Source organism: Tripterygium wilfordii, chromosome 23 (assembly GCF_013401445.1).
Source record: "Tripterygium wilfordii isolate XIE 37 chromosome 23, ASM1340144v1, whole genome shotgun sequence".
NCBI classification, from domain to species: Eukaryota; Viridiplantae; Streptophyta; class Magnoliopsida; order Celastrales; family Celastraceae; genus Tripterygium; species Tripterygium wilfordii.
In genome coordinates, this window is record NC_052254.1 from 4,076,733 (window position 1) to 4,104,192 (window position 27,460).

Genomic DNA, 27,460 nt, shown 5'->3' on the forward strand with positions numbered 1-27,460 from the left:
TTGATTTTAACTAGGGATGAAATAGGGCCGGGCTGAGCCGGGCTTTGGCAGGCTCGGGCTCGGGCTCTTTCTCTTTTTAGGAGGTTCAGGCTCGGCCTGAGCCCTATAGGGCCTCACAAACATAAGCTCAAGTTCGGGCTCCGCTGGTTTAAGTTTTACAGGCCCTAGGCTCGGCCCGTTGAGCCCGACCCATTTTTAACATTAACCAATAAAAAAGCCGTAAAATCCTAAATTCCTTCCAATCTCTGCTATTCAATTCTCATGTCATGGGCAATATCACAACATAAATTCAATCCCCAATATACATCAAGCATTAGCATTACAATGATACATCAACAACATAAATTCAATCCACTTGCTAGTTAGTAAGAACTTATCATGCAGATTCACCACCACTGGAGAGGCCCAAGTGGAAGAGAGTTGCCTCCACCCGAACAAGAGGATGAGGAGAGAGATAAAACCTTCTATGCTTAGCCATATCATCTCCAGGAGAGTTTTTGAGCTTCATCGCGTCGCATCACAATCGTGGATCGTGGTTGATGACACTAAGCACGCACAACGGCACTGGCCCTCTCCCTCTCTCTGGATTGGATTTAGGGATTAGAAATGGTAGAAGTTAGACCGTAGAAACAACTAGAAGGAAGAGCTGGGCTGCAAGGTTTAAACCTCTTAATATGGGCTTGGGTAGTTTTGGGCTTTTACATATCATATAGGCTATTGATTGCTGGGCTTCTTAATTACATTACACACACATATACATTATATATCTAGGCCCTAGGGCCAACGAGCCGGGCTTCTCCAAGCCCAAGATCGGCCCGTTTAACCAAGCGGGCTTCAAAATAGGCCTGAGCTCGGCTCTTTGTGTTTCGAGCCAAGCTCGGGCAGGGCCTCAAACAGGCCGCCCTTGAGCCTCTCGCGGACGACCCGGCCCACTTTCGTCCCCATTTGTGGCGAATGTCTTAGCTGTTTGGCTTTCCAGGGCAGGTAACAACAAAAATGAGTAAATGAATCACAGCATATCACTAACCACTCAGCTCTCGGATAAATGCAAACCACCAACTAAACAACCTTGTCCAAAATCCATTTTAGTCAAAGAAAAAGCATTAAACCACCTTTCTAATATGCTTGGTAACCACATTCCCCTTGAAGGACCGCCCATCCTTCCACAGCCGAGGCCATAGCCTCTGCCAACTCTGCCTCTTGCATATCCAACACCCAAAAAGCAATGCTTCAAATCCATTCACAGACTAAATTTGAAAGCCATCCAAATCAGCTGCATAAACACAACCATTCGAGCCCTAAATTGTATAGGCAAGGAATCATACGACAAAAATTAAAGAAAAGGTGGAGCAACTGAACCAAGAAAATCATGGATAGTGGAAACACCCGGATGAAGTCAATAGATAGGGATAGGCAACACCATGAAACAAAATAAAATCGATAGCACAAAGTTTGGCACAATACATCACTGTAAGAGAGAACAAAACGATTCCAAATTCAGCCACGAACCACACGAACAACCGTTCACAGAATCTTCTAAAGTCGGCGATTGCATGATAACAATGATTGAAAAATAACCAACCGTAAAAGATAAACAAAAATGACAAGGAAAACATATACGGAAATTCCACCTCAAGTTTTCCTGAATAAAAATAAAAAATTGTAAACCACAAATGAATTCAAAGCTACTAAAGCAAAGAACTCAAAGAGAGAGGAGATAATTAACCCTTCGTGAGCAAGATCGGAAAATCTCAAATCACTGCTGCTACACCGGGATTCAGCTTTGCAACGGCCTATGTTCTCAAGGAAGTCATTGACCATAAGAGGATTGCAGTGGTAGCTCTTCTGGCTAAGGGCTTTGTCGATTTGCTCCACGCCTCCTCTTATAGGCCACCATCCTCTATCTCCCGCGGCACCAAACAAATGAAAAGATGACCAACTTTGTGTCAAAAGACAGATGCAGAAACAAATGTCATGAATTAAGTTGAATTTTTGACCCTCCAGTCTTAGAAGAATCAAAATTGGTTACAAATCCAAATCAGAAAAGCAAGAATCAAAAATTAAAAAGAAAAAAAAAACAAAGCACTCAGAGGAGGAGGCAAGAATCATTAAAGTAATCCGGATGTAACATAAGAACAAAATTAGTGAACGCTAAAAGCTGAAATCGCTCCATTATTTATTGTCATGGCATGGAACAAACGAATTACAAAGCCCAAACTCACCACCAAAGGTGGAAGACAAAGCATAGACGCCCAACAGCAGCTGAATTCTCTCCACAAAGTGAAGAAACCTGCCCAGAAGAAACACAAATGATTCAATGAGATCATTAAAAATAATTAAGAAAACTGGTAAAAGTTTAAAATAAGTCCGCAAATGGAACCCATAGCAAACACCAAACTCACAGAAGCACAATACATGACTAAGGAATGGTTGGAAACAAAGTAAGGAATGATTGGCAATGGTTAATGATAAGAAAGATGAATCTGGAACATTTGGACTTAGGCCTGAAAATCATAGACATACATTTGTGACATATGGCACTGGTTTGATGCTCAAAAAGGTTCTCCTGGACGCAGGTTACAATAAGTTTTATCTTCATTTACAGAAAAAGCAACAATAACAGAGAGCCACATCTTCCATTTGCCAAGGTATGCATCAATATTGAAAGTGGATAATGTTGGTATTTACTTGGTGATTTTACGACCTTTACTGTATGTGATGCGAAATTTTTTTGAGGTTTATTGCATAAAAAATTATCTGTTGATAAAGATATAAATCATGTCAAAACAGAGGCATTCATGAATGAATAAGAAAAATTAGCAAAGAAGCAACAAACATTTTTAATCGACCAATATCAGAATTTGAAATATTGTGCATGTAACTAAAGAATGGAAGACTAAATGCTTCTCAAATACTTGGAGAATGAGGTAAGAATCACAAAACCCCACATAAAAAAAGATGAGCTTTTGAGATATATGCTTCAGTTCCTTTATTGAAAAGGAAGCCATGGATGGATAAAGTTTGCCCTCCTGGGGGCCATAAAGTCACAAATACATTAGATGTTTGAAATCATATTACTCGGTCATTACTAATTTAGCCTATTAATGTGACTCGTAGAAGCAGTTTAGATAACACTGGTAATGCTAAAATGGAACAAAGAGAACATCTTTCTTTTATTCGATGTTCAACAGGAATTAAGATTTAAGCCCCATCTTTGGTTAAACTCGTAAGGAGCTTGACCACCCAAATTAGTGTCGCTTACTCCTCAACAAAGAGAGCATCTTAATGTTGAAATCAAATCAGATTCACATACTCTATATAGATAATTCAAACTCACCATCTTTAAGCCTCGACTCAAATAATTTTGTCTGCCTCCCTGTGAGTTTGGAAAAGTCTCCTTCCACATTACCCTCATCTTGATTGTCCTTGTCACTGTCAGAATCATCTCCAAGATCTGGCCTTTCATCATGAAGCTCTTCAGCCTATTAAAGGACATCATGGCGGGAAACCTTTAGAACTCAAAAGCAATCATAGAAGTACAATCCCATGATCTTCCAGGGAGCCATGAATGCATTTGCTACGATGCAAATACAAATGAATGAGGGAGAGGAAATTGTTAACCAAGCAACAATCAGTATAAAAATACACAACTACGTAACACTGAACAAAATAGCATGAACTACCCCAAAATAATATGATCAATCAGAATAAAAATTCACAAATCAACCAAGAAATTTGAATCAAGGTTGGAATGATGAGATTCGGACCTAACCAACAAAAAGCTGTGGAAGAAGAGAGATTAACCTTAGTTAAAATGATATCCAGCAGCTCTGACCCCGCTTTTGCATCACCGATATCTACCTGTTGACTGGATTTGTAGCTAATAAAAGGACAAAATCAAAAGTATCGCAACTATATTCAGAGAGATTGAAGTGAGTGAGACAAAAACATACTTAAGAGCACAGCTTTTGATGGATGGATTCAAGATGCCCCATCTGCGAGGCTTTCGGCAAACGACTGGCTCCATCATCGACACCATCCTGCTCCAGCTCCTCCTCTCCTCCTCACAGTTGGCCACAACCATGCCGCCGCTGGCCATAACTTTTGTTGAGATGTGTTCGTGACTCACGTTTCCTGGTGTGATTATTCTTATTCTAATCAAATTTAGTAATATGATGCTGGTATTGAACAGATGCAGCTTGCTTTTGTCTATTTTTCACCTGGTTTCTTTGGTGGGTCTGAAAATTGATTTCTTGAGTTATTTCTGTAGCAAAACATGGTTGTCGTTGACAACTAATCGCCAGAAGCTGCAGACACAACCATGGTCACGGTCTAACTCACTGTCGGGCTGCTACCGCAGGGAGCGACCTCTCCTGGCTAGCTTCAACGCAACAAAACACCCGCCTACCCAACTCGATCTACCTCTTACATGCCCATACCCTGCTCTTCCCCCACCTGCCCGATCCAGACCCAGAAATTTCCATTCCGGCTTTCAGCGACTCCAACCAAGGGAAGAAATCTAGGTTGTGTGTGTCCAGAGAAAAAAACATGAACCGCAGAGCAAAACCCAGAGATGCGTAAGGGAACTGCGGAGAATCTGGCAGAGACATCATTGCGAGGCAACCACTTAGATGCATGAACAACATGAGAGCTTCATACTACGCCGTTTTGCGATCATCAGCTGATTCCACTGTCCAAGGAAGGGAAATAATAGCCAAACGACGTGGTTCCGCTTGCTATGGAGAAAAAACAAAACGCGCGAGTACCAAAAAAGAGACCCATCAATGAATGATAAACTTACTTACACCCCATAATTTATTAAGTCCACTCCAATCTAAACAATCTCAATCAAGAACATAATAATTATAAGTACACCTCCATTTTGTATTTTTTTTAACTACACCCCAATGACTTCGCTCCACTAGGGATGGTAAAAAAAATCGATCCGAACACTATCCATAGGGTACCCGATCCGTTTAAAACTCGAAAATCGATCTTATAAGTTTTGGAAACGGTTTTGGATTTGGTTTTCAAACCCGTCATGGTTTAGGGTCGGGTTTGGTTTTTGGTGCCGGGTTTAGGGTACCCGAACCGTTTAATAAAAAGATTCATTATAGTAATAATATTATAAATCATCTATAAAGGTATACTACTAGGATATTAAATTATAACATGATAAAACATATTAAAACGTATATATTTATAGAAACACACTAATAAAACTATAAATTAGACTAATTTGAATTATAAAATCATAATTAATATAAATCACACTCAATATTAATTTATATTAATATAAATCATCAAAGAAAAAATTAAAAATATTAAAAGTTAAATGGTAAACGGATACCCGATGATAAACGGTTATGGAACGGTTCCAGGTTTGAAAATTTAAATGGTTTTTTAAATGGTTTTGGAACGGTTTTGGTATAGAGTATATTAAATGGAAACGGTTTTGGTATTTCCTAAATGGAAGGGTACCCGACCCGTTGCCATTCCTATGCTCCACCACCACCAAAATCTCAATCATCTCCTCCACCACCACCGTTGAAAATGAATGAGCTTGTAGACGGAATTGGAGATATTGACAGGGTAAAAGGAAAAACCATCAAGAAAATGAGTCAAAGAAAACCTTATGACAAATGGGTGTTGTTTCTTCCCTTCTTCCCCTTCTCCCTCTTTTGTTTTCTCCTCAGTTTCCGATGCTTTAATAACCAAATTCAATGATCTTCTCAAATGGGTGTTGCTTCTTACCTATGTCTCACAATCAAGTCCTTGATGTTTATGGTCTTTGTTGCTTCCATTGAGTATGTTGTCACTATTGCTTATGCTGCTATCCCTTGTGAGCCTAGAATCATCCATTGTCATCATCAGCACTTAACCACTGTTGTCGTCGTCGTCAAGTAAGGGAAGAAGGAGGGAAATGATTTAGGGAATTTAGGGCAGAATGGTAGGGTCAAATGGGGGTGTTGATAGATTAGGTTTTGTGCAAGTTTTTTAGGTGTACTTACTAAACGGTGGGTTACAAATAAGGTTCATCTAATAAATTTTGGTGGGTTAATTATGGGATTGGGGGTTGCAATGTACCTTGCAACAACCACTTGAAATTTTTTTAATCATGGAAACAAAAGGATAAATACCACTCAAAAAAATTATACTCGGATCTACTTCGATCTTCATCTTCCCCTTCCTTATCCCCCTCCTTCCGTCTAATACTCTCATCTCAGATCTGCTTCGCTTTTCCCTCTTCCCTCTCCCCTATGGACGAAAGCCATGTTCGTAATATGTCATCGACAAAAATTTATTCTTATTTATCATTAAAAAGAAAAAAGTTTTACAAATTCTAAAGTTTTGAGTTTTATATTCACAAGCTATGACAAAATTTCTTCAAAACCATTTGATAATTTAAAGAACCAAAGAACACATAAGAAAGATCGACACTTCAGTGGGATGGGTCTATTGAGAGTGCCGAGCCAAGGATTTCTCAGAATGAAAATGGAGAAGGAAGAGATGGGAGATGAGAGATGAGGGGGTAGCGCCAATGAGAAGAGAGAAGAGGGAAGCCCAAGCATCTTGTCTAATTTTTTTTTTTTTAGTCGTGTGGTGTTTACCCTTGTTCTTTTAACTCCGTTGGATTAAAATGATGGTCAAGATTAGAACAATTTCTTGCAAGGTTCATTGCAACGTCCCTCATCCCGCTAATTATATTTAACAGTACCAAAAAATAGAGATTGTTACAATTTTAGCATCCAAAATGTTTTTGTTATAGTATCATCGTCCAAAATTTCAAAAATGAGACAAACAATTCATCCGGGCAGATTTCACGCTACTCAATCAAACTTTCTGCTTATGTGGCATTTAATCCAGAAATCTTGCTTATTTGGCAATTTAACATATGATGTGACACAGGTGGATTCAATGGATTCGGGTAGGGGGTGATTTGTAGTAGCGTAATCAAGGCGTTTGGGTTTGAAGATATTGTTTTTGAATCGAGTACTCATTGAGTGAGTGGGTGGTTGCTAAGTAGAAGAGGAGGGCTGAATAGGAGGTACATGAATGACTGATGGTGGTTCGGTGGAGTTGGAGTCATTTAGAGGTGAGGAAGTAGTAGTATGTAAGTCATTAAGTTCAGAGTTACCTCGTTCCGCAGATGGAGACGACATGAGCGTGATGAGTGGCTGCTGCAGAAGAGACAGTGGCGCTACTGTGGTTGGCGCTACTACTGGCTGAGAAGCATAACCTAGTAAAGAGGCAATAGGTGGAGAAAATGAAGATGAGAGCTGATTCCATGTAGTAAGAGACTTATATAGAGAGATCATCAGGAGAGGATTTTAAGAAAGGGAATTCTGTTTCCACAAATCTAAGATGTCGAGATGTGTACATTTTATTTGTGTGGATTTCCAAACAAAAGTAAACACTTTGATTAAGCGAATAGCTAAGGAATACATAAGGAGACGATTTCTATTGAAACTTATTGGAGGTATAAGATTTGAGCCAAGGAAAACATAGACAACCCTCACAAGATTATAACTCGTTTACTAGGGACACCTAAGGGTTTAAAGGCTTGTGTCTCATGCTAAGTGAAACCGCGATTCCTGTAAAAGTGAGTTAGTTTTCGTATTTTATTTTTCCCTCTTTTCTATTTTACTCGAGGACGAGCAAAAGATAAGTGTGGGGTATTTGATATACTCGATAATTACATTGTTTTATACCCATAATTGCACTTGTATTTGTCTAGTTTGTGTTGAATTAAACTATCATATTGCCTAAAGCTTGCGTTTTATCTTAATTTCAGGTTTGGGATGAAAAACTATTGATTGAGGCACAAAGAAATTGCGGACCAGATTGCCCTTTCTGGATCCCCTTCCTGGAGGTCCACCCTCGAGGAAGGTGTGACTTTTGTCAGAATTTGAAGTTAACGTTTGAAGACAAAGAGGAGACCTAAAGTAAAAACGTTAGAGACTTAAAAAGAAGGGTTTACAATAAGTCAACGAAGTAAATTTGGATTAGGAAAGAGGGGAGACTATTTAAATACAAACTCTTAATTATTTTAGGATTAGACAGACAGAGACGAAGAGACACAGAGACCACAGTAGAGCGAAGTTGGAGGCGTAAGCCGTCGCAATTGTTTTCTCTTCTTAGTGTTTGATTTCTCTAAACTCATGGATTTCTCTAGATTGATTTCTTTGTTTGTGAATGCTCTTATATATATCCTCTTTCTGAGTTATGCTAAGTCAAGTTCAATAAAATGATTTATTTAAAGAAGTGGAATTGTGAATCGTCCATTCCACTTGCCCTGATTATGCTAGGGGTATTGGACCTGCCTTTTTAAAAATTTATTTCCAGTTGTTGTCTTTCCCGTTGTTATCTCAAAGTTTATGGAATTTATGGGACGTGCAAATCTTCTTATGTATAGAAAGGGTTTCCCTTTGAAGAATAGGGTCGTCCAACTTCCAATTCGGCCTTTCTTGGGAAGGGGTCCACTTCATTATAGAAAGTAGGATAGGATGGGAGAAGAAAAGTGGACAGCATAAGATCCCAGCAATTTTTTCAAAAATGATTGGAGCATCCCAAAAATCTAGGATATTTGTCCTATTTTGAAATGGTTTGTTCACTATTATTTGGTTCAAGTCCTTGGTGTCTAGGTCAGATAGTGGTTCGGTCAGCTGCGTTACTTCCAATCATAGAGAAAAGAGCTAGCAAAATACAAGTGAGTTATGGCGATGTTGAAGAGAGCATATGATGATTCCACTGTGTATATAGTTGATTCCCTAAATTTTTTAGGGTTCAGTGTTATGCACCTGCACAGGGTGGGAGATGGTATGAGAGATCGTTCATTTATTCATTTCTTATGACTATTTGTAAGTCCCATATCGATTGGCAATGCCAAGAGATGTGGGTTTATAAGAGTAAACCTCATCTCACATGTATAAGGTATTTTCCTTAATTAAATGAGTTGAGCACTGACCCACTTATTAGCTAGGAAGAAACAAAGTCGTGTGGGTTTGATGTATTCATGTAAACGGGCAAACCCAAAGCGGATAATATCATGGATATTAGTAGGGTTGGGATTTTCTAACATCATTCTTTTTTTTGAGCAATGACTGAATCTAAATTTGGTATAGATAAGTCTTTTCAAGATTGTAGATTCTAATGCTACATTTGATTGGTTGATTCTAGCTGGACATGGGAACATACCTTTGAATTCCCCCTTACAGCAAATGTTTAACGCAACCAAATCTGATGGGTCAGAAATGGTGATACACCTCTGTTCTGTTTTTTAAGTAAGCATGATGGCCCTTCTATCCTGTGTCAATATTATTGTATTGGTACCTTAAAATTTGTGGTTGTATTGATGTCGTATCCAAATTAGATAATCTGGTTTATACCTCCTGCAATAAATCTTTCGGAGGTGTTCTTATGTAGTAGTGTTTATCAGTGAATTATGAACCAAAATTTCTTACACTATGAGATACTCCAACAAAGATGACTACTTGAAACTGACTATCATTGCTGGAATGAAGACTGCACTGAAGTTAAACCAGCTAGGATTAAGGCGTTCCGGTAATTCATTAATGGTCACTTAATTCATTGCCTGTTCCCTAATTCATTAATTTCTTTGTGACTTAGTGTGCCTTTTAGGGGGTCCATACCAACAAGAGAGATGCAAAGGAGGTGTTCGATGATGCAAATGTGGTCCAAGCTCCAGAGTTAATTGTATGATTGTATCTTATTTTTTGACTTTCTTTAACATAATTCATTCTTCAAATGGTATTGTTAAACGAAATTATTTTATTGCTTAATTATCGAATAGTTAACGGTTTTGAAAAATCTGAAATTCTTAATTCATTTCTTCGCTTTCGTGGTTTGAAGGAGTGGTAATCCTGTCAAACTTAATGTGGGTCAGTGGCATAAATCTTGCTGTTCTGTCTTTATTTTACAATAGGATCTTCGTTAAAACATATGACCATTTGCAGCTTCTTCCAAGTCTTCTTTTACGATTAGTGTTATTGTCTATTTGGTGCGGCGTTGGACAAGGCAAAACCGTTGTGCAGTGCACTAGCGGGTTGCTTTACGTGCTTATCTTTGTTTATATTTATATTCAATTTATTTTAATTGCTTCCGTTTTGGGTTATACTCCATTGAAATCGAAAAAGATACCACTTAATCTAAGTCTACAATTCACCCCCTCTTATGATGCCATCTGATCCAACACACCCATCATGATTCCTTGATTTTATCTTGGTGGATATTATCTCATATTCAAATTCATATTAATTGGTAAAACGTTTACATTATAAATTTCAATCCATAGCTTTACCTTCTTATGAGGTCACCCATTTCAATAGTGCTCTAACAGAAACACGCTTTAACTGTAGAGTTATTACGGAATTTTTTCTCCAAGAAAATGCATTATAGATGATTAGGAATTGAATGCCCTGGGCTAATGTTAAACAACGTACCTGGATATAATCTAAATTATGTTTGTTAATTACTCGAGCGCCATCTTCGACTTGTTACGTGTTTGCTTCATCTAGGTAATAAGGAAACTGCTATAAACACCATGTAATTCCACTTCAGAGACTGGTGCAGCTCCCGTAGGCACTGGGCTCTTTGCCTAATTGTCAGTAACTTCAGAACACTCATAAACAAGCAAGCTTTGAATCACAACATGGAGGTGCCCTCTCGGCTCTTGCTAGATTACTCTCATCAAAATATTACAAGCAAATAACAACTGAAATCTATTCTACTTCGTCTCTGTAGAGATTTGTTCATACAACTTTCAGATCTGCATTTTTGGCTACAAGGACCAAACTTAAATACCACTAAAAAGTAGACATAAGCCACAACGGCTATAACCGAGAACAAAATAGAGACATCACATAAGAGCTTTTTACTTCAGGACAAAAGAGGATGATTGACTAGATCATGTGATACTTGGTTGGGGTTTGTCCACGTCACCAGCATCAAGATTTGGCCTGGAGCTACCTGCATCATAGACTTATCCCAATGTAACAAAATCTCCAATATAATTGCATCAATTTTCTTTCCAATCTCCTTTCAAACATCAACTTGTAAAGTCCTTCTGAGTTGTTCAACATCAAAGATAGCTTCAAATTCACTGCAAATTATAAGCAGATGAGTAAATTCAAATGACATTTGTGTTTAGGGACCATAAAGTCTCAAGCCACAATAGTGTAGATTGCAGAGTAATCCCAGTTTACACATTGCATAAATCTCACGAAGATTAAGATAGATATGATGAATTTATGGTTTAATCATGACACTTAGTCATAGTTAAAAAAAAAAAGAGAAAGAAAAAGCAAATTATCCTCAATTTATCCATAGGAATCAGTAAGTACTGGCATTGGCATTGGTATCTGAACTCAAATGATCAATAACACATGGAAATGCACTATTTATTTGTTCAATTTTTTTAGTTGTATGGGACGAGAGCTAGCACTAAATCTCAGCCATTAGATTATATGGATGGCTGAGATTTAGTAACACAGCTTTATCAGGACAGCGCCCCCATCCGCATTCATCATTTGCCACATGCCCTCGCTTTGTGACCAGATCTTCCCCCCCTTCGCCGCCCTCTGCGTCGTCAATGTCCTTCTGATTTTTCTCTTTCTAACAGGTCCCCAAATGGCAACAGCAGCAGCAAACGCCACCGACTCTGATTCCGATCAGAACTCCTCCCTCCCTAATATGGAAGAGGTCGAGGAAGTCTTCGACCGATATGACGCCAACGGAGATGGCAAGTTATCGATGTCGGAGCTCGGCGGCGTGCTGAAGGCGATGGGTTCATCTGACTCCCCGAGCGAGCGTCAGCGTATAATGGATGGTATTGATAGTGATAAAGACGAATTCATCAGCCTTAATGAGTTTGCTCACCTCTGCCGCACCACCTCCGACCCTTCTCAGGAGCTGCGCGACGCGTTTGACATGTACGATCAGGACGGGAACGAACTCATTTCTTCTTCCGAGCTCCACCTCGTTCTCAACCGCCTCGGCCTCAAATGCTCCATGGACGACTGCGTCGAGATTATCCGCTCGGTTGATTCTGATGGCGACGGGAATGTCAATTTCCAGGAGTTCAAGACGATGATGTTCGATAAATTGTGATCCAATTTCTAGGCTAGCTACTAGACTTTTGGTGATGGAGACGTTTTGTTTTGTAGTAAACTGTTTCATCTGAATATTGAAATGGAATATCAGAATATTCACCTTGTTCATGAATCTTCCTTTCGTTTTAGATTATTCTGTTTTTGATGTTTTCGTTTTTGCTTATTCTGTTTCTAATGGTTGTGTGTGTGTGTTTTTGAAATGAAAACGATGAACAGATGAACAGAAAGTATTAAGGTTCACGAGCTGAGAGAGAAATCGAAAGGGTAGCTCGCTTTCCTCAGTGTCACTAAGGTCACCGGCACACCTAACAAGCTCTCTAAAATGTATGCGACCAGTCTCTTTTTTCATGAATGTATTCATATACTGATTTACAATTGAATTTTTGGTTTTTAGTTATTGTTTGAAGCTGTGCTTGTGAGTTTGATTTTTTTTGTGGATTATCCATAAATCAGGTTATTGACTAAAATTTGTTAAGTTGCTTATGTTGATAGAGAATAGTAGAAAATTAATAGTGAAAGCTATCATATACTTCTAACTGTCAATTTACAAATCCTTATAATTTGTTCATATGTTAGTTTTGGAGAAATATTGCTTTTGTCAATTGAAGTTATCCACTGTATTTTATCATTCAGTGTTCAGGTGTGTAATTTCAATTATTCAATGGATCTGCCAAGTTTTATCTGAGTCTGAGTATGATTTTATCTGATATAATGGAGCTTAGTTCTGTAAATTTTGCTTGTGGTTGATTAATAGTTTTGCTATTACTTGGTTTCTATGTGACTTGTATGGTGCTTTATTATGGGTTTTTGGATCTATATTTTGCACTGATTAATGTGAGGGGATTACTTTCAAATTTCAATGCAGCAAGGTGGTGAGATTGTCGATTCCCCCAGTGTTTACTGTGATTTCCTGGACCCAAAAGGCTGCACTGAGGGAGTTTTACAAGAATAACAAGTTCATGCCCCTTGATCTGCGTCCTAAGAAGACCAGAGCCATTCGCAGAAGACTGACAAAGCATCAGGTTACTTTTGCCTGTCATTTTTGGCACTTTGGCGTGGTTTGTTGCCTATGTTCCTTGTTCCTTCCTTAAGCCTTATTATTCTTGCTATTACTGATTTCAATTGGCACATACACATCGAGTTGTTTAGTCTGTTTTAAAAAAAATCAGTCCTGAGGATTGAAGGTTCATCTCATTTCAATATATTTCACCTTTTGTTTTAGCGTGTCTGGACATGTGAGTTTTTTTTTTTTTTAATATGTGACTTCTCTGGTGTTTAATTAGGGGATATTTACAGTGTTTATTTTGTTAGCTGTTGTGGTTTGTTGACTTTTAATCATGCCACAACAAACCACAACAGCTTGGAGAGTTTATGTTGTATTCTTAATTTTTCATTTTTTTTTCTTGTTTTAGAACGTATCTGCTGTATAGCTCTGTTTTTTTGGATCTTGATGTCTAAACAGCAACATCTTTTCTTTAATTACTAAGCTGTTGAATTATTAGATTATATATTGGCCTATTACCAATATATCAGAAGAGATAAAGTCACTTGATGATCAAGAAAATTCGGGGATTTCCCTCTCAGATGTTGATTGTGGGTCAAGAGAGGCTAGCCGTAGAGAGCTCTCCAATCTTATTAAGGCAGGGGAATCGGCTTGGAGACAAAAATCCAGAATCTGTGGGCTTAAAGAGGGGGATAGAAACAAGTAAATTTTTCACAGAATGGCCTCAATTCACAGGAATCAGAACTACATTAAATCTATGCGCATCAATGGCAGAGAAGCTACCCTTAAAGGGAGTTTAAAGACAGATATTCCAGCTTATTACATGGACCTGTTTGAAGAAAACTTTCAGTGGAGGCCCTCTTTCGATGATCTGCCCCTCAAGGCTGTAAATGCGGAAGATGTGCTTTGGCTTGAAAGGCCTTTTGAAGAAGATGAAATAAAGGAAACTCTTGATAGTTGTAAGGGTCATAAAACCCCGGGCCCGGATGGGTTCACTATGGAGTTTTTAAAGAGATTCTGGTCTATTGTGAAGGCTGACATAGTGGAAGTCTTTAATGACTTCCATAAGAACGCAGAGTTCATGGATTCGTTGAACACCACCTTCATCACTTTGATTGCTAAGAAAGCTGGCCCACGACATCAAAGATTTCAGACCAATTAGCATGATTGGTAGCATTTATAAATGGTTGGAAAAGCTTCTCTCAAAGAGATTAAGTAAAGTTCTGGGAAGTGTTATCAACGAGGCTCAGCATGCGTTTGTAGAAGGTAGGCAGATTGTTGATGCTTCCTTGGCAGCAAATGAGATTGTGGACCATTATTCTAGACTCAAGAAAACTGGTATCATGTGCAAGCTGGACATGGAGAAAGCCTTTGATAATGTGAACTGGAATTTTTTGTTCAAAGTCTTGGAGAGAAAAAGGTTTTGGGAGGAAGTGGATCTGCTGGATAAAAAAGTGTGTTACTTCAGCTTCCTTTTCAATCTTGGTGAACGGGGCTGCGACAGAATTCTTTCACTCCTCAAAAGGAGTTAGGCAGGGGTGACCCCCTGTCTCCCCTCCTTTTCATTTTAGGAATGGATATCCTGAGCTGTATGTTGGATAGAGCCGTCTCAAATGGCATTCTTGAAGGGGTCACTATCAGCAATATAACAAACACTGTCATTGTGTCTAATCTTTTATAGGCAGATGATGGTTTGTGCTTTTGTGGAGGAAGAGTGGAGCAAGTTAACATCCTTCGCGCCATCCTTTTAGGTTTTGAAGCTATCTCGGGTTTGAAGGTCAACTTAAGCAAAAGTCATATCATTCTCTGGGAAGTACTGGACAAGTTGAAGTTTTAGCTGAGGCTCTCGGATGCAGCATTTGCAGCTTGCCCACAAATTATCTCGGGCTCCCGCTTGGTGCTAAACATAAAGACCATAATATTTGGAGTCCTTTCATTGCTAGTTTTGACAAGAAGCTGTCAGGATGGAGAAGAAATTGCTTATCAAAAGCTGGAAGGTTAATGCTGATTAAGAGCACCCTCTCTAGCATCCCAGTTTATATGATGTCTATCCTGCCCATTCCTTCCCCCATCGCTGGTAGAATCGAGAAGATCATGTGTAGATTTTTGTGGGGTGATTCCTTGGAGAGCAAGAAGGTGCATTTGGTGAATTGGAAGTGTGTCAAGCTCCCTAGAGAAGTCGGAGAACTTGGGATAAAATGCCTGTTGACTTTTAACAAAGCCTTACTAGGCAAATGGTTATGGAGATTTGCGACCAGTAGGAATCAATTATGGAGGAGAATCATCGCTTGTAAGTATAGCACTGAGCATAGTGGATGGTGTACTAAGCAGAGTAGAGACCCTCATGGATGTAGCCTTTGGAAATTCATTAGAAAGGGTTGGGAGGTCTGGCTTGCTTTGACTTATTATCAACCTGGTAAGGGAAACTCTACAAGCTTTTGGAATGACGTCTGGACTGGAGACACTTCTCTTAGGGATTTGTTCCCAAATCTTCACAGTCTAGCTACTCAAAAGGGGGCCTCCATTTTTCAATTGCTTCAAACTCATGATAGAGATACCTCTTGGAACATCACCTTTACTCGTGAGGCTCAAGATTGGGAAGTGGAAACGTTTACTAGTTTGTGGCAGTTGGTTTATGGTGCAAAAACCTATCCCACAAAAGAAGACAAAATCTGCTGGAAGTTGGAAAACAGTAATTTGTTCTCGGTGAGTTCCTTTTATAAAGAGCTTCTAAAGGACCACATGCACCTTGGTAACAATCTTTTCCCATGGCTCTGGTTATGAAAGTCTAAGGGTCCTCCTAGAGTTATTTTCTTTTGCTGGGAGGTTGTTTGGCAGAGAATCTTAACTCAAGACAACCTGCAAAGGAGGGGCTTCTCTCTTGTGAATAGATGCTATTTGTGTCAAGCAGATTCGGAGTCTATTAATCACCTGTTCCTGCGTTGCCCCTGGTCCAGAAAGGTCTGGGAAAATGTTTGGAAGATATTGGGGCTATGGTGGGTCTCACAATACTGTAGACAAAGAGCTGCTCGCATGGGCTTCTATTGGAAAAGACAAGCACCAAAAGAATTTCTTTCAGCTCATTCCTATGTCAGTTATGTGGCTGATTTGGAAAGAAAGGAACAACAGAATTTTCGAAAATAAGGATTCCTCCCTAGACTTTTTTATTGTAAACTGGTTTGATTGTCTAAATTTCTGGAGTCTGTCTTTCCCTAGAAATGTTTTTGATCTTATTAACTGCTCGTCCTTGGTGCAGTTGTGGGTTGCGCCCCTTTGGCGCTTGAATAAATTTTTTCTATTCAAAATTTTTTTTTTTCCAATTTCTTAGATTTTTTGTTTTGCTCTAAATATGGAATTTATATTTCCATTATTGTGTTCATGATGATAGTTGGGGCTTCCTGTCCTTCACATATCCATATGTCTGTAATTACTACACAATGTCCTTTTTTTGGTTTCCTGGAACAATACTTGAACATTCAATTATTTATGAGATTTTTGTTGCTTCTATTACATGGCATCATTGTTGATGAAAACCGGATGATCACCCTAGACCTGGGGAATAGCTATGATGTTCCTCCTTTATAAGACCTTGGAAAATGCTTTCCTTTGTTCATCTGTTCTTGCAGCATTTTTTTTATATTTTTTGGGAGCAATGTCATTACCTTACTTTATTGATATTTCACGTTTTTTTTCTTTTTCTTTTGCTTTCACTTGGTCAATATGTGATATTCGTCTATTATGGCATAAGCATTACAAACTCTGCTATTAAAACATCTATTTGCTGCTATCTTCATTTTTCAGGTTCATTGATGTGTTTCATATTGTGTTTTACGATGTGTTTGGGTTTCTTGCATAGCTAGGGATTATTGTAGTTTCAATTGATAGCTAGTATCATATTAAAGTTTAGTATTCTTACTATGTTAACGCAACTGGAAGCTATCCGTGCTCAGATCATGTCAGATATTTTATTGAGAGGATGAAAAAGATCACCTGCAGATGCATTTTCTCAATTTTTTTCTTCTTTTTCTCTAAAAGCGATATCTTAATGCTTTTGGTTTCTCTATATTGAGGATCGGTCTTCAATGTTTCTCGGCTTTTGATTTGTATTTTGGTTCATTTCTTAGCAAAGAAGCTGAGAAGGTTTATGCTACGTTCTGGGGAGGTTCATATCGTATTTCTTCGGTCATCCGATTGTCTAAAAGAAAAAAGGAAACTACCAATGCCATGGAAATCTGAGGCTGCTAAGTTTACATTTATTCTCTTAGGGAGTGTTTAAGGAGCAAATAACATTTCTTTTGGTTCATCTCATATTTATTGATGTGTGTATTTTTCCTGGTGTTTTTCTATGACCTGAAGTTGCAGATAGTGGGAGTTCACTAGCGATCAAGTTAATGCCAACTCCCGGTGATGGTAATAAAATACCTAATTCAACATTACAGGTAATACAATTCCTTTCCTGTAATTGTTGCTTCTGTTTTTCTGAAGATAAACTGTTTTTATGACTTCTTACATTGGTGTTATACTATTTGGTTTCTGGATATTTATTTGTGCTATGTGGTATTCTCCAAAGTTTATCATATTTTCACAAAGTTCAGGACCTGTAGACTGCTTTCAAGGCTTGGCTAAACTGAGCTTTCACGTAGAAATCTAGCTTCTATTGAACTAGCTTAGCTGCCATTGTTGGAAAAGACGAAGACAAAAGGTTCAAAGCGAGTCTTTAAGCCCTAGGAATGAAAGATCTCAAGATCCTCCCTTCTTTTGTGGGAAGGGTTAGTTGTCTTTGTTGGAGGACTAGGAAGATAGGAAATTCTCCAACAATGATCAAAAGAGTACTTGAAGCCTCTAAGCTTGCATTTGTTGCCACCTTAGATGTTCATCTTCTGCTTATTCTTTTTTAAGGGTAATGATTCCCCCTTTGTTGTGGCTTACGTTGTCGGACTTACTGTGATTTGTCTTAATTTCCTAGATATAGTTTAGACTTTAATTAGGGCTTACAAACTTAATTAAATAGTCTGATTAATTGATAGCCCACCATAGTTTAATTCACATATTGAAAATTTGAAATAGGTATTGCTTTCAAAATACGAGATTAAGTTAGCAAGGGACTAAAATACCTGAGAGCGCCGCCTACTGCCAATTTCTTTAACCGTGGTCATTCTGAGGTATGAATACCCTTGAATTCCAGGGTAGAAATTTCTTAGTTTTGGTAAATCTTCAAGTATAAGGAAAGTGACTTTTGGAAGCTCGATCCTAACATCCGCTTCGACCCCTTCCATTGCAACAATTTTCTCAACTGCCCAACAGAGTTCAATATGTAACTCCTCAAGTTCCTGACGAACAATACCTACAGAGAATGGAAAAATATATCTTAGACGTGGACACTCACTGATTATTATGGACTTTAGTTTTCTGGGCTTTGTAATATGCATTTCCAAAGCATTTGGCCTTCCAAATCAAATATCACATTCATTGACTTGCAATGTTCAGCAATGCTTGTAGGTTCTGGAGTCTTGTCAGCATATTAGATGGAATATTCAGTAGATTTTAACAACCATACCACCAAAGATAATCTAGTTTGCAAAAGGATTCTAGGGCAAGTTCATTGTGCCATATTCTTTTCAAGTTAATGTACGAGGTGTGTAATCTTGCAATGGTAGGGAGTTCCACCTATAACAATGATTTCGACTGCACAGCGAGTCCGTCAACGGTTTCGTTGTACCAAACACGCAGTATAGATTTTGTTTGTTACTAAAGTTTACAATTTACATAGTTACAAGTTTTAATAAATAAATAAAAAAACAAAGTGTATTATAGTGTGACACATCTTTTAAATTATTTGAATTTAAATTGTAAACTCTATAATTTTAAATGAATTGCGGTCTCTAGATCCAATGAATAGCACAAGTAAATTAGAGCCACTAGGGAATCATAGAAATTCAAAGTCACTGCAAGCAAAGAATGAATTCAACTTTAACAGTATGATCTGTCGAACACAACACCACACATGCACAAGACTCTCCTTGTATAAGATCATGGCATACATCCACACAGACTCCATAATCGTAGGAGTCCAATCAAAACAACAAAATTATAAAGTTAAAACAAATAAAAAATATTGGACATACCTTTTGCGATTAAGAGTAGTAAGTTGAGAACAAAGAATGAAGGTAGATTTGCAGAGCAGAAACACAATGGAGAGAAATGTGAAGGCTGGGGATAGAAAGCTAGCGAGATATAGAAAGAAAGCTAGATACCAGATGGAGTAGAAAAACCATTGCGAAGACTTAGAAAGTGCGTGGAAGCCTCCAAGTCAAGATGAAAATGTAGAGCAATAAACACGAAATACCCAATGCCTTTTTGATATGAAAAGAAAGGTAGATAGAGTAATTGCAAAGAAAGGTAGATAGAGTAATTGCAAAGACTTAGAAAATCAAATTTGCGACGTCAACAAACTAATATTATTTAGTCACAACATCAATAAACTCATAATAGTATCAAAAAACATAAACATCATCCATAAGTTTTGATCAAAACAGCAGATGTGGTGGTGTGCAGAGAAAGAGAGGAGAATATTTTAGGTTGAAATTGGGGCTGCCATGGGTGTGGTGGTGTGTAGAGAAAGAGAGGATTTGCAGAGAGGATGAGAGAATCAAAGAAGTGTGAAGAGAGAGGAGAATATTTAGGGTTTTATTAATTTTAATTTATGATTTTTCTTTCTTCGAAAGTGAGTGCTTGTGTATGTTAGCAATGTCATTCCACAAGTAATTGCTTATTTTCTTTAAAAAAAGCCAGCTAGAAAAAATGGTCGTATCAGATGAATTTAATGGTTGAAGGCTTGGAGGACTAACAGTTCAAAGTACATGGGCTTGAATGATAAAAAAAAATAAAAGGGCTCAGTCGAATTATTTTACAAAGTAGAAGAGCTTTTTCAATACTTCTCCCTAAGTTTGAGATTCAAACAATTTTGAAAAAAAGAATAAAAAGTTTATATTTGTGTCTTGATTGGTCTTACGGATTCAATGATATCTTTTTTGATCGAAATAAAAATCAAATTCAACATAACAATTATGAACCTTTGAACATAAATCCCGAAATCCCTAGTGCCTCTTTTGATATCATCAAAACACCAATCATAACCTTATCTTTACTAATTCACCTCTCAAAAAAATATTTGCTATTTAGATTCCTTATATTCCCGTCTATCTAGACGGTTGTCCAACTACCCGACGCAGATAAAACTGCATTGTCAGTTTAAACTTTCAAAAGTCATTTTACATTTCTTTTTTTTCTTTTGAGTATAAGTACAATATACGACACACCACCAGATCAAACCTAGGAAAGTACAGGTGTCAACAGGCCCCACGCAGGAGATACAAGTCAAGCCCACGCAGGGGCAAACTATCAAGCCAACGCAGGGGCAGACTAAACCCACACACCTCCTTATAAATATTCGGAGGAGATGAGACTAGAACCCATGATATCAGTCAGAGACATACAAAGTCATTGCCACTCAACCAATGACTCATTTGTCATTTTACATTTCTTTTATCTTATTATTTTTGGGTTGGTTATATGTTTTTGTGAGAAAATTAATAAAAATTTATTACTTTTCACCATTTATTTGTTTATAGAATCATACGATCATCAATTTTTATTGAATCCATTTTTGTGGACAGAGCTAGTCATCTGCTGCTGTAGCACTGAGGAAAAAAAAGCAAATAGTCATCTGAGAACAACGCATGGGGACCCAGCCAATGAAAAGGAAAAGAAAAAAACAACAAAAGTGTAATTTTCCTTTGGATAGTGGGTGGGAAATTGGATAGTCCATTAGTCGCGACAAAATCGCGCGTCCTCGCGCGATCGGCAGGCATGTTCGTGCGATTAAAGCAAATTTTGGTTTTATTCTACGTGCGATGTGAAAAGATAATCTTTCTTCCAGATGTGTGGCAGTGTGGACATACCAATCACTACTGGTGACCCCAACCAATGTGACCAACTTGATGGACCCTACTCTAGTCTCTATATATATATAAAAGAAAAAGAAAAAGTTGATGGACCTTCCCGTGCGACCAAGACTGAAAAAGGAATAATAATCAAGGACTTCATGTGCTAGCAACGCAATTATGTTGTGTAGATCGTAAAATAATGAATAGACATGAATATATCCCAATCGAAAATGATATGTGTTCTTAATTTTCTCATCCCTAATCTTCCCTAATCTATGTGATTGTACAACTCAACATGTCACATAGATATCCAATTAAATAACTAAATTGTCAATTAAATAAAAAATATAATTAATTCTGCAATTCTCGTTTCTCTCTCATCTAGGGATTTTTTTTGTTGTTTACTCCTATTGTATTCATCCATTCTCTCCCTCTTCTCATCTAGAGATTTTTTAATATCTCTTTCTTCTCTCTTCACCATCTTCTCCCTCTTTATTTTCTCTTTCTTCTCTCTTTTCCATCTTCTCCCTCTTTCTTTTTTCTTTCTTCTCCAAGTCGCAGCATCTTCAAGAAAAAAATAGAGCAGCGTTCTTAAATTTTGTGAGGTTCGTTTAAGGTTTCGTGTTGGTGATTAGTGTGAAAGACGTTGTCTTCGGGATGGAGTGAACATGTGGAGAACACCCTGGAAGTTGACGATCAAGAAGTAGCAATATGCCGGTTGGAGCGTCCACAACAAATGATTTTTAGAATGTTTAGAAAATAGCTGAACTTTTAAGAACTAAGAAACCATGAAAAACGCAGATCTTATGTTTGAAATCTGGAAAATGACGAAGGAAGCACCAGTGGCTTATTACATTGACATTGTAATTAATTACACTGACAGTGTAACTAATTATTTTGACAATGTAATAAGCCACTGTAAGGTTTGTTTGCGTTGTCCAAAATAAAGAAAGTGTCTTAGTGCGATATCTCTTTTGAAAAATGATGATTAGTCTCGTTGTTTGCAACTAAACAATGTAATAAGGCAATATCCTATTGGGATGCTTTGGCTCAAATTGATACAGTTTTTTATTACGTTATCCCAATGGATAGTGTAACTAATTATATTGACAGCGTAATTAATTAAATTCAATGTGTAACAATGAGTCAGAGCATAAAATCCCATAAAAATTCTATCCAAAATAATTTCAATTCATTTTCTATGAAACTAAAACGCAAACAAATGAACTCAAAATCATTTTTACACTGTCCAGATTGGACAGTGTAATAAGACACTGTTCCCTTTCAGAATAATGTAATAAGGCACTGTATCCTTCAATCATTAAAATAAGGTCAAATCAACAACATGAATGGATGAAACAACAAGAATTAGTAAGCGATCTTGTAGATCTTGGATGTTGAAGATGAAGATGTTGAACAAGAAACATCATCGCCTTTTCTTCTTCTTGGTAGGTCTCCAGATCTCCCTAGATAGCACCGTTGGAGGCTCAGATTTACTGGTGGATGCCATTAACGGCAAGGGATGGAGAAAAATAGATGGAAGCTCGAATCGAAAGGAAGAGCTTGAGGAGGAGGCCATCAATGGAAACGCGAGTCACAATGTTGATGCCATGGATCTTGAGTAGAAGGTCGCTAATGCCATGGATCTTGAGGTTGAGGGGGAGAGATGGACAGAGTGGAGAGAGAATGAGGGGATGGATGGAGGATGGGGAGAGACGTAAGAGAGAGACGGAGAGAGAAATAATTTTTAAAATTTTTATTTTGCTTTTATTCTACTTTTTCTTTTGCAGGTAAACTATTCATTTTTTTTAAAATTGTTTTGTCATCATGTCTAGGTGGCATGCCACCTAATTATGTAAGTTTAGGGATGTATATTTTAGGGATGTGTAGTACTACCGTACCCCAATAGTCATGACTCTAATATGTATAAACAGTTTTGAATTTGTTTTAAAACAGTTATTAAATAACTTCCTTATATGTCTGATGGTAATAGACATCTATATAAACACAAGTCCAGAACTGTCTCTGTACGTAATTTTTTCAGTTCCCTTCTTTCCTTTGAAAATTCTTGTGAGAGTGTATGCTTTGTTGAATCCTGTAAGGTTGATTATTGTTCGAAGTGTAGTGGCAATAATTTGTCTTAAGATTGTAAAGAAAAATTAACAAAATAGAAGCTTATCCAAGAACTCGTTTAATTGCTCTTCAATGGTCTATACTAGGATTACTAGTATATCGTGACAATTTACAAACCGCAAAAGCAATATCCGGTCTTGTACAATGCATGACATACATTGAACTTCCTATTACACTTGCATATTCAAGTTGAGCAACAACTCTACCCAAATTCTCAACTAATTTGATACTTGAATCATATGGAGTGTTAGCTTCTTTGAATCTAAGATGTGAGAACTTTGTAAGCATTTTCTTAACATAATGAGTTTGGTTCAAAGCATAACCCCGCCTATGTTTTGTCACCTTGATTCCTAAGATAGTATCCACTTCATTTAAGTCTTTCATTTGGAAAGCAGAAGTTAAATACTTCTTAGTTTCACATATACCATACAAATTGGTACCAAAAATTAGCATGTCATCCACATAGAGACATACTATTACTCCATATTCTTTTGTGAACTTGGAAACATATCCCTTCCCAACAAATACACCATTCTTTGAAAAGATAACCTCATCAGACTCTAATACAGCCTTGACTCCACTCTTGCATACATGGCTAGCAGACACCAGATTTTTCCGTACTTCGGGTACATAAAATACATTTGTAAGAACAAGCTTTTTGCCCGAAGTAAATAGGAGATAAACTGTTCCTTTGCCACGTACAATAGCCGTGTTTTGATTCCCCATTATTACCACTTCATCTTCTACAACTTTGAAGTCCTTCATCATGGTTTTGTCATTGCAAATATGCACTGTAGCACCTGAATCATACCACCAATCCGTAGATTTAGTAGTTGTAGCCATGTGTACTTCGGTTATCATGCCAATTTGCATGTCTGAAACCATAACCACAATCTCGGTTATGTCATCTTCAATATTATTGGCTATGTTGGACTTGGCATACTTCTTTTTTAATGGTTTCTTACAATCCTTGATATAATGGCCTTTTATGCCACAATTATAGCAAGACTACGACCCGATCATCCATTAGTTTCATGCAACCAGATCATGTGAAGTTGGATCGTTTTGATGACACCAATTTCACTCGCTGGCAAGATAAGATGATATTTCTTCTTACTACTTTGAAGATTTCATACATATTGAATCCAGAACTTCAACCATTCCCTGAACCATCCGAGAATGATATTGATCAGATTAAGGCTGATCGCAAGAAAAGAGAAGAAGATGAGTTGATGTGTCCTGGACACATTTTGAACACTATCCGACCGGCTTTATGATCTCTACACACCATTGAAGTCACCAAAGGAGATTTGGCACACCCTGGAGTTCAAGTACAAAACGGAGAAGATTGGTATAGATAAGTTTCTTATTATGAAGTATTTTGATTTTAAGATGATTGATACACTCTCTGTCTTGGACCAAGTTCATGATCTACAAATTCTTGTTAGCAAACTTCGTGATTTGAGTGTAAAAATTCCTTAAGCTCTCCAAGTTGGTGCGATAATTACAAAATTACCACCTTCTTGGAATGACTATAGGAAGAAGTTATTGCATCGAACTGAAGAGATGTCTTTGGAAAAACTTGGACAACATCTTTGCATTGAAGAGGAAAACTGGATTTGTGATGGTGTCGGTCCAAGTTCTTTTGCTAATGTGAATGCCGTGGATCACGATGAGTCCAAAAAGTATGACAAACGTTTGAAACCCAAGAAAAACAAAGGTAATCAGATAGACACCCCGTTTGATGAATAATTTTTAGCCACAATTTATTATTCTAAGACAATGGCTCTATTTGGTGAAGCGGGCTGCACGATGGACCTGCTTTCGCGGCCTGCTTCACCAAACATGATAATAATGCTGGGCGTTATCGCCCTCAAAATGGAGCGGTAATGCCCCAAATGAAAAAGCTCTCATGGGAGGCTTTTTCAAGGGCGGTGACCCTTTTTTTTAAAAAAAAATATTTTTTGTGGGTCCCCACCTACAAAGCGGTGGGATTTAAATGTAATTCTTAATAAACTATACAATGTACTATTGTTTTATAGGGATTTTAAGCTCAGTTTTTTTTCCCACAGTTTAACAGCTAACGTTGAAAATCAACACAACCGCTCTACTAAACACGCACAATATATGGTAAACATCTACCAAACGACAATTCGGGAGTTCAAAAACCGATAAAATAAACGTTTCAAGCTTCCACTACATCTATTCTCAGTTTCTTTCCACCTATATTTACTTTCACTTTTGAAGCCTCCTCTCCCCTTCACACTCCCTCAATCTCCCATGGAATCTCACCGGAGAACTGCGTTGTATCATATGGGAGGGGTATCTGGGTCTGCCTTTGTTTTTTCTAATTTTCTTCTTCTCTATTGATGGGCGAGGGCATCCCCTCGGAGTCGGTGTAGGACAAGCGAGTTCTCCTCGGGTTCCTAGCTTGAACTTCCCACGCGAATCACTTGCAAATGAAATGCTTCTGATGTTGGCTGTGAGAGAGAGGAGAGAATGTGGCGTGATAGATAAGCGTCATTTTACGGTTTTGTTTTTTTGAATTTTTGAATTTGCCCAATTGGATTAGTCTAGGTGGAATGTCACCTAGTTATGGATAATTATGGATGTCTATATTATGGACATGTATCACTTTCGTTATTTTTTCTCATTTTGAAACACTAGATGATGACATTGTAACAAAATTTCTTTGAGTGACTAAAACATAACAAGCCATATCTTTCAGTACTGTAAAGTATAATTAACAAAACAAATGGACTTGGATCCCACATAATAATAAACTGACCTCGTCGCAAGTAATCGTTGCAATTAAATTCAATAACTTTATCAAAAAGAACGGACTTTTATTTTATATGATTACTTAACATTTTCGTACTAAATATTTTTTATCTTAACATTTTTTAGTATGAGTAATTTAATTAAAAATAATTTATATTATTATTTCACAAAAAAATTGTATTATAATTTATACTTATCAATAATTTGTATTATATTTTTAATATTTATGATTTATTAAATAATGTTATTATTAGTTTTATAAATTATTTTGTTATTTATTTAAATCTGCTACAACTTAAATCCAATAATGCCTCTTCATGTAATTTACACAACAAGTTTAACACTATATAAGCTGTCAACAAAAAGAGCACCAAACATTTATCACAAACCATATCTGCTATCATTTATTACAACCATTTATTATATGCAATATATGTTATAATATATGTTACCATCAAAATTGTGCACCAAACGGATCCAGGAAGAGTCCAGTATATGAATTTGTGGTTAATTCGTAAGTTCATCTTCGTTTGTGGACGTAAGCAAATTATGCCGAAACTCGTTAAATCTCGTGTCTTCTTTTTCTATTTTGTTTTCACAAATTTTCTCTATTCGAGTTTCATTTGTTAACTCACAACTTTTCACCGGACAGAGAGACCCAAAAGACGTTCACATGTAAAAAAAAAAAAGGGACAATTGACAGTAAGAGCACTTTGGACAACTTAATTGTAAAAAGGTCATTAACATTTTTAAAATTGTAAAAAAGTGCAATTTAAGGGTAATTTGGTCATCTGACATAAGATATTTTTTTGTTTATACTTACAATACCCTTCTTCTTCTTCTTCTTCTTCTTCTTCTCCCTCCAACTATTCAACTCTAGTGTGTCCTCTCTATCTCTTCTTCTTCTCTACTAAAAGTTATCTCATTATTTCTCTCCTTCTCCTTCTTCTTCTTCTTCTTCTTCTGCTTCTCGATCTGAATTTGTTCTTCGTTGCCTTCTTCTCCGTTTTTGGCCGAGTTTCTCCTCTCTTCGTCGCCTTCTTCGTCGTTGCTCAATCTGGACTGCGTTAAGTTGCTTTACTTCATTTTTGACAGATCTGGACTATGCTTCGTTGTTCAATCTGGGCCGTGTTTCGTTTTTTTTGTAAATCTGGATTATGATTCTTTTTTTGCAGAGATGTATCACTACACCAAAAAACCACTAAAATGATACAATTAAACCAGTATGCATACTTCATCTTCCTAATTACTTTTCCTTTCTTCATTTTCTTTTCTTGGTTACCTCTCTTGTTCGTTTTGGAAAGACATTTACAAGTGCAGGATGTATCACTATAGTATCACGAACACAAAAAATTCATTAAAATGATACAATTGAACCAGTATGCATACTTCTTCTTCCTAATTACTTTTCCTTTCTTGGTTTTCTTTTCTTGGTTTGTACATCTCTTGCTCGTTTTGGAAAAACA

At 37.4% G+C, this 27,460-nt stretch overlaps 2 protein-coding genes across 5 annotated transcripts; one reads left to right on the top strand and one right to left on the bottom strand.

The window, feature by feature from the left end:
* Nucleotides 1–1,410: 1,410 nt before the first annotated feature.
* Nucleotides 1,411–19,837, bottom strand: LOC119992491. Of its 4 annotated transcripts, none has more exons than XM_038839216.1 (6): nucleotides 4,221–4,680; nucleotides 3,954–4,134; nucleotides 3,805–3,868; nucleotides 3,338–3,482; nucleotides 2,223–2,290; nucleotides 1,411–1,900 (listed from the first exon to the last, which is right to left on the bottom strand). In XM_038839216.1, the coding sequence occupies exons 1-6, from the start codon at nucleotides 4,276–4,278 to the stop codon at nucleotides 1,850–1,852; spliced, it is 567 nt and encodes a 188-aa protein (XP_038695144.1). In that variant the 5' UTR covers nucleotides 4,279–4,680; the 3' UTR covers nucleotides 1,411–1,849. The 4 variants fall into 4 exon arrangements, 2 of the variants coding, with proteins under 2 accessions (XP_038695144.1, XP_038695143.1); XM_038839215.1 differs by having other exon boundaries at nucleotides 1,411–1,998; XR_005466405.1 differs by lacking the exons at nucleotides 3,338–3,482; nucleotides 3,805–3,868; nucleotides 3,954–4,134; nucleotides 4,221–4,680 and adding exons at nucleotides 18,249–18,478; nucleotides 19,260–19,837 and having other exon boundaries at nucleotides 1,411–1,998.
* LOC119992493 (probable calcium-binding protein CML26) lies at nucleotides 11,152–12,239 on the top strand. Its single transcript, XM_038839217.1, has one exon. The coding sequence runs from the start codon at nucleotides 11,557–11,559 to the stop codon at nucleotides 12,127–12,129; it is 573 nt and encodes a 190-aa protein (XP_038695145.1). The 5' UTR covers nucleotides 11,152–11,556; the 3' UTR covers nucleotides 12,130–12,239.
* Nucleotides 19,838–27,460: the final 7,623 nt, after the last annotated feature.